The sequence below is a fragment of the Lepidochelys olivacea genome (genome assembly GCF_965140295.1).
Source record: "Lepidochelys olivacea isolate rLepOli2 genome assembly, chromosome: 21".
NCBI classification, from domain to species: domain Eukaryota; kingdom Metazoa; phylum Chordata; order Testudines; family Cheloniidae; genus Lepidochelys; species Lepidochelys olivacea.
Window position 1 is genome coordinate 13,694,403 of NC_140431.1, and position 14,339 is coordinate 13,708,741.

The window sequence follows — 14,339 nt, forward strand, 5'->3', positions numbered from 1 at the left end:
TCATGTGGCGAACCCAACAAGAGCTGTATACTGGACGGACCTGCAGCTACAGTACTGCTCCTGGTCTGGCATTGCCAAGGGGCCGTGGGTGATGGGACCAGGGACTCCCGCGCCAGCCAGCGCAGAGCTGGCTCACTATACAGGCTCTGCTCTCAGCTCCCCATGGCCCAGCGGGGGGGGGGGGGGGGAGGACGACGGACGGACGTGGAGCATGTCGGGGCCGGGGGGGGGGGACAAAAAGCATTGCACTAGAGCTGTTCTCTGCTTCCCTGAGCTCATAGGGAGGCATTAGGAGCAGAATGCAAGTCCAAGGAGCCCTGAGATTGCTCTCAGTTCCACTGGGAGCCGGGATGGCTCCTGAGAACCCAACGAGTTTCAACCCCCTGCTCCGAGTGCAGGAACGGAAGCACCAGGCATTAGGCCCAGAGCACGTGGCGGACGATTTTCCAACGGTGCCCGGGGAGGGCGGGGGGGGTATTTCCAACCCAAACAGCCTCTCGACGTCAGGAGACCCTGGCTGGAAGGCTGCCTGTTCGAACGGCTCCCTACGCAGATCAGGGGGGTACTCGGAGAGGAATGCATACAGGGGGCGGGGAAGGAGAGGGTATGGATGGGAAACGCATAGGAAACAGCCGAGGATCGGTTCCTGGCTTGCACGCTCAGCTTTCCCCAGAGCTCCAGTCCCCACACCCACTGCTCCTCTCCTCCCATAAACAAGTGACGGGGCTTGTTTGATGAATCCCAGGGCTCCCGAGACAAGCTGCAAAGCAGCAATAACTCTCCCTGGGAGCTGAGCGAATGGAGGTGACACTTCCTACAAGGAGCCTTTCCCTTTATGGACTCCTTAGCTCCCGCTCATAAACCTTGCCGCTTTTCTCCATCAGGGCTGGCCTCTGTAACCCTGCCAGCGGGGCCTTAACTCTGGGACCTACACGGGACCCCAGCCATAACTTAGCCGCCCACTCAGATCCCCGCGGTATTGTCAGCTACCAGTTATTTATTCACTTGAAAAGCAGCAATCGCAGACCCTGCACATGCTCCTGGCTCTGACACTCTATCATCTCCGGGGAGGTCTGAGCAGGCAGAGGCGTGTGCAGATTCCTTTCCTTGTTTCAAGGTTCATGGGAATGTAGCGGCTGGATTGAGATCCCTGGGGATTTCGCTCTTCTGTAGCCACACAGCAGTTGCAGCAAACTTCCCTCTCAGTTTGTGTGTGTGTGAGCGAGAGAGAGAGACCACTGCCCTCTACTGGATGCAATCAGAACTGCTCAACTGTATGCCAAAGGCCCTACTCTGCTTACAGCTAATGGAGATTTTCATTTTGCTCTGATAGTAGGGACCTGGGCTTTCTGGAGCAAAATTATCTGAATTAGGAGCCCGCTGTCACTCTGAAATTCTAACCGCTCACGGTGTGAAACAGATGGACAACTCTGCAATTCTTAAGTGGCCAAAGGCTTGTTACAATGCCCTGAAAGAGGGTGTTTTGGGGGGCTTTCCAGCCTAACTGAATGAGGAAGGAACAGAAATTACAGTCACTCTCATGAGATTTCCAGCTCAGTCTCACAGATCTGAGCTCTTTGGGTAAGGCTCAAATGAGCCTGTGAACTTTGGGTGCTTGTTTGAAGCAAACCTCGAGACGGCAGCACTAACTGTCCCCAGAGATCATTGCACTTGGACTTGGGAGACCCAGTGCTTTCCCTGCCTCTTCCGCTGGGTGAGCTTGGGCAAGACACGGCCCCTCTTTGGGCCTCAGTTTCCCCTCCCACCCTTTGTCTGTCTTGTCTATTCATGTTGTAAGCTTCTGGGGCAGGGCCTGTCTCTTATTACATGTGTGTGCAGCACCCAACACAATGGGGCCCTGATCTCTGTTGTGGCCTTTCAGTACCACTGTCATGGACCTAATAATGATAAAATCCTACTCCTTTCTAATCACCTTTCTTTTTTCTGAATACAAACCCTTGAGGATACAGAACACACCGTATGTTAGAGCCAGCTGGTTGTCAGCCCCCGAGGTGAGGTCAGCAAGGACAGTAAGCATAAATGACAGAATGACAAAGACAGGCTATCATCAGTTCTCAGACTGTGGGTCAGAACCCCAAAGTGGGGCGCGACCAGATTTTAATGGGGTTGCCAGGGCTGGCGTTAGACTTGCTGGGGCCCGGGGCCAAAGCTAAAGTCCGAGCCCCACCCCCCGGGGCCAAAGCTTCAACTTTTGCTTCCCCATCCAGTGCGGCAGGGCTCAGGCTTCGGTCCCCGCACCTGGGGTCCTGGGGCACATGTCTTACAAGGAGTAAAGCAGGACTCTACAAGGAAGGGACAAACACACCAGACCATCTCAGATTCCATCGTCAATTTCTGCTCCCGGCTGGACAACCCGCAAGGCCCCAGAATTTGAGTAGCTGCTCGGGTCAAAGGGGATAATGGAGCAGTTTAATGCTGCTAACAGGCAACAGAGATGTTTTATTAACATCTTGTCACTTGTGGGGCCAGCCACTCCCTCCCCAACCTAACAGGGAGCAGAGGCCTGTATCTTGGTGTTGTGGGTCCCAGCTTCCCTTCCTGCTCATGGACTCAGACGCGCAGGTGTAAATTTCACGAATACATAACTGGAGACCATGCAGTTCATGTGCCGGTGTCTCGGAGGGTGAAATTTCAGTGCCAGGCAGGTGCTAACATTAGTGAGCAAGGGACTCAGCCCCTTAATGCTGCCTCGACTTGATGCCCCTGCTATTTATAAAAGGTTAGTTTGGAGCACAGGTGAAGGAAAAATGATTGCCTCGGGGGCTTTGCAGCGAGCAAGACGGTGCCGGGGGGCAGGATTGTACAACACGAGGATGAGGCTGTCTCTTACCAGGCTGGAGTTTGAAGCGTTGGTATCATCCTCCGGCATGGGCAGGTAGACGGCCAACGCCACGCAGTTGGCAAAGATGGTCATCAGGATAATGATCTCGAAGGGTCTGTGGGTGGTCATTAAGGAGAAGCACAGAGCCGAGGCGCAGTCCTTGCGTATGCACCAATTAACGGTAACGACCTCATCAGCTGATCCAATGCCAGGGCACCGGTCACATTTACACAGGAGAGACCCAGGAATGGACTAGCCAGGGGTGCTGCAGCTCAGAACTTGAGGGGCCCTGGCAGAGCTTGGGGGGAGGACCCAGGGCTGCAATAACATGGGGTGCGGTTGCCATCAGACCAGCCAACACTCCCACAGTTTCAGAGCCTCTTACAGATCTGAGGCACAGCCCATCAGTCTAGGGGGAAATAAGCCTCTGATTGGCTGCCTTCCCCACTGCCCCACCTCTTGGGGAAGGTGCCCCTTCTCCTCTCCTGTGAACGGGGATGGGTTCCTGCCTCTGCTTCTCCCCATCTTCCTCCCACCCTAGGGTTGCCAACTTTCTACTCACACAAAACTGAACACCCTTACCCCACCTTGTGCCCCACCCACCTCCAAGGCCCTGCCCCCACTCATTCCATCCCCTGCTCCCTCTGTTGCTCGCTCTCCCCACCCTCACTCACTCCTTTTCACTAGGCTGGCTCGGGGGGTGAGGGCTCCAGCTGGGGGTGCAAGTTCTGGGATCGGGCCAGAAATGAGGGGTTCAGGGTGCGGGAGGGGGCTCTGGGCTGGGGCAGAGGGTTGGGGTGCGGGGGGGTGAGGGCTCTGGCTGGGGGTGCAAACTATGGGGTGGGGCTGGGAATGAGGGGTTTGGGGTTTAGTAGGGTGCTCCGGGCTGGGACCGAAGGGTTTGGAGGGCAGGAGGGGGGATCAGGGCTGAAGCAGGGGATCAGGGCTGGGGAGCGGGTCAGGGGTGCAGGCTCCGGGTGGTGCTTACCTCAAGCGGCTCCCAGAAGCAGCAGCATGTCCCCCCTCTGGCTCCTATGCAGAGGCGTGACCAGGCGGCTCTGCATGCTGCCCCATCCACAGGCGCCACTCCCATTGGCTGTGGTTCCCAGCCAATGGGAGCTGTGGGGGCAGCTTGCAGAGCCCCCCAGCTACCCCTAAGCATAGGAGCCAGAGAGGGGACATGCTGGCTGCTTCCCGGGAGCCACGCAGCCCGGAGGTTGCAGGGAGCCTACCAGCCCCACTGTGCTGCTCCGCCAACCGGACAGCAAATGGCCCGGTCAGAGGTGCAAGCTGCCAGGATCCCTTTTCGACCAGGTGTCCGAAATCCAGACACCTGGCCACCCTATCCCACCCGGCCTAGGAATGGGGGGGGGGGATGAAGAACCTCTGCATAAGGAGCCGAGGGACATGGGGAGCCAATGGCAGATGTGGGGCTTGGGGAGGGACTCAGCAGTGAGGGGGAGCTGGGGAAGATTGGGCAGCTAGAGGAGCACAAGATTGATGGGGAGACACAGAGCTGATGTGGGGAAATGTGGGAACACATTCGTAATTGCTGTGGGGCTGTTGTGACCCAGTGACTTCTTGATGCCAACTGGCACAGCAGATGCAGGGGGTTTTCCAGGGATCTCCTGGGTCAGCTCTGTGCGTGTTAGTACTCCAGAAGATGGTCTCCACCAAAAGCCTGTAGCCCGCTGGTCGTCACAATCATTTTGAAATGTAAGCATGGATAATATTTAAGGAATTATGTCTCTCTACTGAAAATTACGTCCTTAATGCCTCGGAGCTGAGGCAGGTAACCAGGAGGGGACATATCTCAGACAGGTTCCTTTCAGGAAGGGGTTACAGACACTTATCTCCACATCTGTTCCTTGTGTGTGGTCCCTTCACAGTGGGAGTCGAGTTGCATAGGGAGCCACAAACTCATCTAGATTACAAAATTGACAAGAGATTGCAAAATCTACAGGGCAGAGCAATTAGCACCATGGGGTCTGGGTTAGGAATAAAGATCAAAGGACTGTTTTGAGATAGCCCGTGCTGCAAAAGAGACACTGGGGGCTCCTTTACTTAGGAGGCAAGCTGCCAGCATGACTTGTCTCGTGAAACAAGGATCACAGGCTGTAAAAAGCTGGAAGGACTTTGGGGCGAACTTTGCTGTGTACGACATGAAAGTAGCGAGTCTAGGTTCTAGAACGTGTGCTCTGATTTTATTTTGTATGTAACCGTTGGTTTCCAGTACACGCCCTCCACAGCACGTCTCCCATGCTGGGTGACAAGCCAGGACGGCTAACACAGCAGACAATAGAGCAGAGACCCCCCCCCCGCCACCCGGCCAGGACTGTGACAAGGACCACGAGCCCTTGGCCATGCGGGAGGCCACCCTGCGGCCGTCCATGGAGCCCTCTGCGGTCCCACTATCATGACCGTGGAGCTGCAGGGGGCTCCCAGTCCCAGCGCTGCGGCAGGGCCGTGACAGCTGATCCCTGCAGGTGCAAGGAAGACTGCGTTCCTGGAAGGGCAGAGCAGAGTCCTGGCCTGGGGGGTTGTCTCAGCTCTGCCCCGCCAAAACCGCAGCCTCCCCCCGTCACCGGCCCCATGGCAGCTCCTCTGTTGCCCTGCGGTCAGGGGAGCGACCCCCGGCCAGGACTGCGAGGAGGAGGAGAAAGACAAGCCCTAGCTGCCACCCGGCTGCTGAGTGGCTCCTGCCCGCTAGATTATTCCAATAAAATCCGTGCCCCGCCTGCTGTTCGGCTAACGGGGAGCGTCCTGTACGTGCTACCAGCGCAATCCCAGCTCCGCATCAAATAAACTGCTGCACGCGCCCCTCGGGACACACCCAGCGTGTGCGAAGCCATCGGAGGCGGGACTGGGGAGCTGGTGGGGGGCGTGTACGACTGCTGTGGGTGCCGCGAATCTGGGAACACTCTGTGGGTGAGCAATCGGCGCACTCCAACCTCCACTGTCCCCTGGAGGGCCCAGTGTCCCCCTGGCATGTGCCAACTGCTAACCCTTCAGTGACAGCAGAGGCCTAGAGGGTAGGGCCTGGGGTGCGGGTGGAGGTGAGGAGCTGACCCCCGGTGGGCAGAGACAAGGCTCCCACATGCAAAGGGCAGGTGGTAGCGAGGTGCCTCCCCACCCCAGGTACCCCGGCTGTGAAGCGTCACAGCTGGGCACAGAATTCATTCCTTTGCATTTAGGGAGTGGCTGGAAGCGTCCCCACCCCAGGGAGTATTTCATGCACATTTGCCCAAGTTTGTGAAAATTCAAACTCTGCTGCTTTTTGGCCCCAAGGCGTTGGCAAGTCTGGGGGCTGCAGGTCAGGACTGAGGGGCAGTGGCAGAGCTGTGTTTGGGGAGCTGGAGGACAGGGCTGGGTGTGTGGGGTTTGCCTTGCACCTACCTGCCCCCTGGTTGGCCCGGGACTCCTCTCCGCTCCCTTGTGACAGAGACAGGAAAAGCAAAACGAAAGCAGGCTCTTGAATCAACATCTCCACTTGCTCCTCTGCCAAGGCAGGACCCAGAGCCCCGGGAAGCGGGGAGGGCCAGGAAGTGATGCTCGCTGGGCAATTTTACAAGGGAAACAATCCAAATGCTCTCCAGCCATTTAGCAGATCCAGTCACCCCTCTGCTCAACAGCCCGGGGGACGGTGCTGGGGAGAGCCTATCCTGTGCCCGCCGTGTATGTGGAGGTGGATCGGAGATAGGGGGGGAGGTTGGGGAGGAGGTGTCGCAGGTCACACAGCTTGTGTCCCTCTGTCATCCCACCCATGGAGCATGCTGGGTTTCCTTTCATGGGGCCAGGCTGAAAACAAGACGGCAAAGATTCCATCCAGGGGAAGCAGCGTGGCCTGGCTAGGGGATGGGGCAAAGGCCTAAGACACGTCAGCTGCTGCAGACAGTGACAGCCAGAGTGGCCCAGCCATTAGGCTAAAGATCACATCACACCTGTTGCCATTGCACGGCTGAGGACCATCCACAGTGATGACAGGCTGGGCCCCGACGGCCACGCTGCTCCTGGGACACTCACCCTGCAGGGGAGTTTAGCGGGCAACTGATCCTCAGAGTGGGGCTCCCCGGGGCCAGACCCCCAACAAGGCACTCCTCCCCTCCCTGGAATTCAACTGGGCCCACCCGAGTCTCTGCCTGCCAGGGCATGGTGCAAACCACCCGTTTGCTCAAGCATCTGCCTGATGAGGGCTGTGGGGACAGGGAGGGATTGATAGGAATCATCTTTCAATGACCGCGTGCTGGCCCATTCTGCAGCATTGTCCCACGCGCTTCTGCACCCGGGGGGAACAGCATAAAGCAGAAGCAGTGCAGAGGACAAGGTCTGATGCCTCCGTCCTTAGTCCCTTCCCTCTGAGCTCCATTTATTATCCCAACAACCACAAACTCACCCAAGGAAAACAAAACTGACCCAGTTGGAGCTTTCTACCCAGCCACAGTGCCTGGGGCTTCTCTCCAGCGGCTCCTGCCAGCAACTGTCCTTTGCTGCAACATCTCTCTGCAAACCCCACGTTCCTGCCCCTCCTTAGAGTGAGCTAAGCACCTGTCTCCCCTCGGCTAGATCTTATTAGTGAACAGGGCCAGCTGGTCACAGGCCTCCAGCCCTTAAAGGGGCAGGCAGCCCTGTTACACAGGCCAAACAAAACACCTGCGGCTCTTTAGATATCTTTGGTAAAGAGAGCCATGTATGTCCGTGATGATGTCTTTCCACAAAGAACCAGCCCCTTCGCCCCGTGGATTAAATCTCCCAGCCCTTCAGCATCTGCCTGCTGCCTAGACCTGCTGTAATCAGCTGACAAGGAGGCCACTGGCTGCTAAAGATGATCCTCTACTGCCTTAATTTTAGTCACGTGCCCAAGGTGGACATGCTGGCAGTCTGTATATTTCACCCCACACTTTACTGTCAATCACCATCAGCAGCCTCCGGTAGCCCTTCCGTCCCAGACTCTCAGGGCTTTAAAAACTCAATTCCCTTCCCCACCGTCTCATTTCCCTCATTTGCTCCCTGGAAATAATGATGTTGCCCTGTCTCTGCCCGGCGTGTGAAGATCTGCAGAGGGAAAGCGCTCGTGAGTTGGTACAACGAATGAAACCTCCCCTTCCCTCAGGTTAGTCTCCCCTTCTCCGGAAGAGTTAAAGGAGGGACACAGGGATCGAGCGACCCACCTGAAGTCACACCCAAAGTCAGTGGCAGAAATGGAAACAGAACCCAGGAATCCTGATTCCTGGTCCCCTGCTTCGCCCACTGCATGGGCTGCCTTTTGTCCCGCAAGGACGGAAGGAGCCTGGGACCGTTCTCTGTGCCTCTGCTATTTGGGAATTTACTCTACATAGTTCCCTCTCAGATACTTCTCTAGGGAGTATTACCTACTGGCTGGAGCAGGGGCCTAGGAGCCAGGATCTCTGTTCCTGATTCTGGACCTAACCTACTGCATGTCCGGGTCTTAACCCCTCTGCGGCTGAAGTGCCGAGGGGTGCCAGCCTGGCCCCTTTCGCTAGCAGCAAATGCACCCAAGTTAAACCAGTACAGACGCTCGGGATCCTGTGGGGGCAGGTTTCCCTCCTGGCTTCTCTCCATTTATGACTCCGGTAAAGCCCTTTGAGAGCATCACGTCTGCCCTGGCAGCAGCAGCAGCCCGCATCATAAACCTGTCTCTAGCTGCAGCCTAAATCACACCAGGCCTGGAAATTTGCTGGCTTCTATGGCCAGGTTCTCTGGGGCATGACAGGGAGCAAGCTCCACCAGGCACCGGATAAGCAACCTGTCTTCTGAGCACTGGGAAGCGAGGGTGGCATCCAGGTGCCATGTATACCAGTAATGGGGCACATGTCCCCACACCGCTGCCCCCAGCACCCCAACACTCACAAACTCCACTCCATACACCCCCAGAACGCTCACAAAGCTCGGTTACAATTAACCCCCTACCAAGCAACTGGCCTGATCTTTGAGCAAATGCTACCTTGAGTGGGCCAAAACTAGGCCACTTCCTCTCATTGCAACCCCCAAAGCAATAAACCAGGTGAACCAGGCGCATTGTGGGTATAAATAGTACCCAGTGCATTGTGGGTATAAATAGAACCTGCTGCATTGTGGGTACCAGTGTAACCTGATGCTGCAGAGGACTCTCTCTCACACACATGCTGTCCCCTACCCTGATTGCAGTGACTGCTTCTTTGACCTTCCTGCTGGTGCACCTGTCTCTTTCCTCCTTCCAGTCTAGAGCTCCCTGGACATAGCAGACCCATTCGCTCTCATGGCTACCAGGGTTCTGAGGTTACGGCAGTGACCTAAGGGTCATAGGTTCTAGTCCCAGATGTGCTGCTGATTTGCAGGCTGACCCTGAGCTAGTCACTTCTGCTTTCGGTGTCTCTTGTCCCATGTGCAGCTTCAGGGCACTACTCCCGTTACAGCCGCGTGGGGCAGTTGTGAGAATTAATTCATTAAATGTTTGTAAAGCAGTGAGACAGCCTTTGGCAAAGGCAGCCCAGAGCGTTATTATTAAAAGGATAAAAAAACAACAACACCAGGTCCCATAGCCCTTTGCATAGGGTAGGACAGGGATTGCTCACTCCCCACTGAAATGCAGCCACTTCTGGGGTGGAACACTGCATGGGAGGGAGGAGGAGTCAATAACAGCTATGATGCAGGAAGGATTTTAAGGAGTGTGATACAGCATGGCCAGAAGGCAGCAGGAGAGTGATCCTATTGGGATCCGGGAAAGGGGTGAAGCCGTCCACTGCTAAAGGATCCCCCCAGCCTAAGAGGGGGGTCCACAGGACCTGGATACCAAATAAATGCGGGGGACAACTAATGAAATAACAGGGACAGGAGTGCAGTCAAAGGGTCAAATGAAGGGAACCGGACGGGGACACCGAGCAGAGAACCCCGGACAGCTCCTACTGCTCCTCAAAGGCATCAAGGGAGTCAGTGGACACCGCCCAGAGGAACTCTGCCCAGATACGTGCACGGACCGAGGATCGGAAAGGGGCCCCACAGTCACAGGAGACTCCATCGGCCAACCTCCTCACTCTGGTTTTATAGATGGCCATTTTAGCTAGCGCCAGAAGGAGGTTGACCAGGAGCCCCGTGACTTTGTGGGGCCGCGGATAGGGAGTGCATAAATAAGGAGGTGAAGGGAAAAGTGCAGCCAAAAATGTAATAAAATATTGGTGAGGAGACGGAATAGGGGCTGCAGCCTGGCACACTCCAGATATATGTGCACCAGGGTTTCTCTTACGCCACAAAAGGGGCAGGTGTCTGGTATAGGGGTGAACCGCACCAAGAACATGCCCATGCTCATGGCTCCGTGAAGGAGCCGCCAACTGATATCCCCGGCGGGCCTCGGGACCAAGGTGGAATAGAGGCCGGCCCACTAGGGCTCCTCACCCTCCGAAGGTGGCAGAAGGTCCTGCCATTTTGTATCGGGGCAGGACACCAGGGTGACGGCGACAACAGGAGAGTGATCTAGGAGAGAGATGTAAGTCCCAGGATGAGGAGAAGCCTTATTCCCTGTAGAGGGAAGAAAGGTTTCTATAGATTAATTAAAAGCACCTGAAGCCAGTCACCTGATAACCCCCACCCCGCTTCAATCAGCCAGGGGAAGGAGTTGGAGCAGAGTGGTTTGCAGTTGGAGCAGAGAGCAGTTTGGAGGAGCGGAAGTGGAGGAGAGTTTGGAGAAGTGCCGTGGCTGGCTAGAAGACCAAGACCCAGCCAAGACCAAGACCCGGGTAAAGAGACACCCGGCTTGTGCAGAAAGAGAGGGCAGGAAGCCCCACAAGCTGAAGAGCAGGAGAGGGAAGTAGCCCAGGGGAAGGAAGCACGAGTTCAAGTGGTTTACTGCTAACCCAAGGGCCCCTGGGCTGGGACCTGGAGTAGAGGGCAGGCCTGGGTCCCTCCCTCTCCACTACCCATCGCTGGGTTACTAGTGGGACAGTAAATACCCTAGTTCAGGGGCAGGAATCTGAGCCCTGAACTCCCCCCCACCCCCCCAAGAAGAGGAAGCGTGGGACCCATCATAATCGTACTGGCAATTTGCCACACGAGGCAAAACGTGGCAAACTGGAGCGTACCCAAGACAAAGGCCCCGTGCGCCATTTCTTCCAAAAGGTACCACAAAGCCTTCGACGGACGTGCCCCACACTTCAGGTCTGATCCAGCAGCGTGGGGCACCCGGCTGGCACAGTGCTTCAGTACCGAGTCCGAGAGAGAAGACTGATGGCCAACCAGCCAGCGTGTGCCCATAGGACGACCCCCCCTCTCTCTTGTTACATTGATTTCCCCAGCAGTGGGATAGCGCCCTCAAGTCAAGAAAGGACCCATACGACATGCCTGATGGCCAGACTGCAGCCTAGTACACCTGGGGTGAATCTGGGCCCCTCGGGGTCCTAAAACCAACAGCCTCCGTCATTTGAGCTAATGGAGCAAGGCCCAGCTCGTTACATATATTCAGCGATGGACACGGTTGGAGGCAGAATGCCACTGACTGCCAAGGAGATTGTGGCGCCCAAGTCCCTACTGAAAAGTATATGTAGGCTTCTGAGCACAGCAGTGCCTAAATCTCTTCCCAGTTCCCGGCCTCGGGCTATTAGCAGGAAGCAGCCGCAGCTGCCCTGTAGCACTCTCTGCAGGCCACGCCTGGCACTGCAGACACTCCCTGCCTCCCTTTCCTCCTCTGAGGTGGCCCCCAACCTTCAGCCTTCCCCACACAGGCTGGAGGTGGCGATGGGGCCCAGCCTCCAGCCAAGTCTGTAACTACAATTTCACCCCTTCCAGGGTAACAAGAATCCAAACACACAAAAGGTTCTTCCGCCCCGCATGGGCTCCACTTCAGCCCCCCCAGGGCTTAGCTCCCAGCCCCTCTGAGCTGCCGTGCCCTCATCCCTGCTCCAGGGTCCAAATGTGAGGCCAGAAGGGCCCAATGGGGCCATGTGGTTTGACCCCCTGTATCATGCAGGGCCTGAACTCATTCCTCTTTGAGCGAGAGCGAGCTTTTAGCAGAGCAGGGATCAGAGATAGGGGAGCCTAGGGGAGTGCTGGATGGAGAGGGCAAGGTGTGGGGGAAAGACAGAGCAAGAAGGAGAGAAAAAGGGAGAAGGAAAGAAAGAGGGAGAGAGAAGGGAATGGCAGAGGGGCAGGCAGAGCCATCCATCTGTGATGTCAGACAGCAGCTGCGGGCGAGCTATTCCAAGCAGCTCGCAGAGTCCCTCTCAGTCGCTCCCCCCGCCACACACTTTACTTTCCCAGCCTGACATTTTCTCCGCGACGCTCCGCTCCGGGCCTCCTCCACCTTTTCCCCTTTCCTGCCTCCCGAGCGAAGCGCATCCTCTCCCCACCGCACCCCGATCCCTGCCCCGGCTTCTCCAATCACCCGGCACCTTCCTGCCACCGGCCTGCAACGCACCCTTGGCACAGGTGCCCCCTGACCCTGCATGTCGGTTCTCTCCTCCTCGCTGGTTGATTCGCTCGCATTCCTTCCCCAAGATGGTTTCTGCCTTCCTTGGATTCCCGCCAGCACCTTCCCTCCTGAAGTGAAAGCAACGTCTCCCCTTCTCCCTCCTCGCCTGGCTGCACAACGCATGGGAGAGGGGAACCCCTGCGATTATTTCCCATGGCCCCATCTTTGCTTGGTACCAAAGAGACTGAACAGAAGCCACAGTGTCCCTGATCCAAACCTCCTCCGTTTCTCTCACCCAAACAGCCCCCCTTCCACTGAGCACATCAATTACCATCTGCGACCTCGCCCCAAGAAAACACAGGCCAGATCCTGATCTCCCTGACTCCAGCTTTATGCCACTGAGTGCAGCGGGATCACAGAATCGGGCCCCTCATTCCTTCTCATGTATATTTAGCCTTTTCTTGGCCTCCCCTGCTCTTTCGCATCGCCAGCGAGACAGACTGTACAAACAGGCACTTCGTCAGCCGTCCGGAACAGGGGAACCAGATCTATCGCTCACCAAATGTAAAAACCTATCCACACCCACCAAATGGCCCCAAACATTCTCCCCCGTGCCTTGGGCACACACTTTCCTCTAGCTCGCCGCTGCGTTGAGGCAGTCCCTCCGCACGCTTTCCAATGCCCCCTTCGCTTTGCCGGGTGTCGGCCTCCCGTGTTTCTAGACACCCCCACGCAGGTCCCGTCTCCCCTCCCCACCTGGACGGAAAGGATACTTCCATTCCACAATGCCGATGCAGGCTTTCCGCAGCGGGTGCTGAAGGGTTAAGCAGAACAGAGCCCTGGCTGGTCGGGGGGCTGCGGGTGGCACCGCTTTCTTCGACTTTTCTCTCTGTTGCTTTTTCTTCTGATCATCCTGGGCAGAAGCAGGCTCCATGATCTTCCTTCCCTAGCTGCCTCTTCTAGCCGTTCTCCCCCCGTCCCCTCCTCCCACGGCTGAGACCCCCGTCCTCTGCCCGAAGCCCCTTCTGGTTCTCTTCTGCCGAGCCAGTCTCCTCGGTGCAGAGGGGGAAGGCGGGGGGGGGGGGGATGTGGCTGGAAAGTGTACTCACACATATACGAATGCACCAGGCATGAGTTTAAAATTAGACACCGTCCCCGCTCCCTGGTGCTGTCAGAGTTCCTGAGACAGCAAAAGAAGCCCAGCAGCTGTTGCTTATCCCAAAGCCGGTAACTGCTTCCCAAGCTTCAGCTCCAGGTTAGGAGTGGGGGTGAGGGACCCACTTCCAGAGGGAAATACCCCAAGAAAAACCCTCTTCATCCCACTTCAGCTCTCTCCCTGGCCCTCTGCCCCAGGAAATGGATTCGCCTCTCCCGTCTGGTGTTTGCTTTCCAGTGATCCTTCCAGCCAGTGTGTTTGTTAGGACAAACATTCCCCGTCAAAGCAAATGTTGTTATTAACCAGAATCAGGGAGTGTATGGAAACCCCACTCTGCTAGGCGCTGCATGTACATGAGAGAGAATCCCTGTCCCAACAAGCCTAGAATCTAACCAGACACGAGTGGGAGGAAGTTAGACTTCTGATCCCCATTTTGCAGAAGAGGAACAGAGCGGGGCAGGCCAGAGCCTCGAAAGGATTCAGGCATCTGAGCTCAATGAGAATCAGGCACTTAACTTCCTTTGCAGATCTGGGTCAAAGTCCCACAGTAGCAGAGCCAGGAACAGAACACAGATCTCCCGAGCCCCGCGCCAGGGCGGGAACCCCGAAAGTCTCCTTCCGCACTGCAGAGTAGCCACAGAAAGCACATGCCGAACTCGGAGCATTTGCCCCTGGATCCTGACTGTAACTAGCAGGCACTTCTCCAAGGCACGCCCAGCAGAGGGGCACAAAGGAGGAGGGGTCAGCAGTGCCGTTAGCCTCATCCAGAGCGAGGAACACAGCCCATGTCTCCTTCTGCCTCCGCTCGGCTGCCAGGGAAATTCAGTGCTTCCTAAGGGTGGTTAAGCTCTGGAGCAGGCTGCCAAGGGAGGTTGTGGAATCTCCATCATTGGGGATTTTTAAGAGTAGGTTGAACACACACCTGCCAGGGCTGGTCTAGGTTT

At 56.6% G+C, this 14,339-nt stretch overlaps 1 protein-coding gene across 2 annotated transcripts in view; it reads right to left on the minus strand.

Annotated features, from left to right (window-relative positions):
* CACNA1S (calcium voltage-gated channel subunit alpha1 S) overlaps nucleotides 1-13,222 on the minus strand; it is a 92,509-nt gene extending 79,287 nt beyond the window's left edge. The window contains exons 1-2 of one of the 2 annotated variants that reach the window (XM_084611485.1): nucleotides 13,013-13,222; nucleotides 2,852-2,957 (exon numbers count right to left, since the gene is read on the minus strand). In XM_084611485.1, the coding sequence (XP_084467611.1) occupies nucleotides 2,852-2,957; nucleotides 13,013-13,173 (267 nt within the window). In that variant the 5' untranslated portion in view covers nucleotides 13,174-13,222. The remainder of the gene's footprint in view (nucleotides 1-2,851; nucleotides 2,958-13,012) is intronic. The other variant, XM_084611486.1, reaches the window with a different exon arrangement.
* Between the last annotated feature and the right edge of the window lie 1,117 nt (nucleotides 13,223-14,339).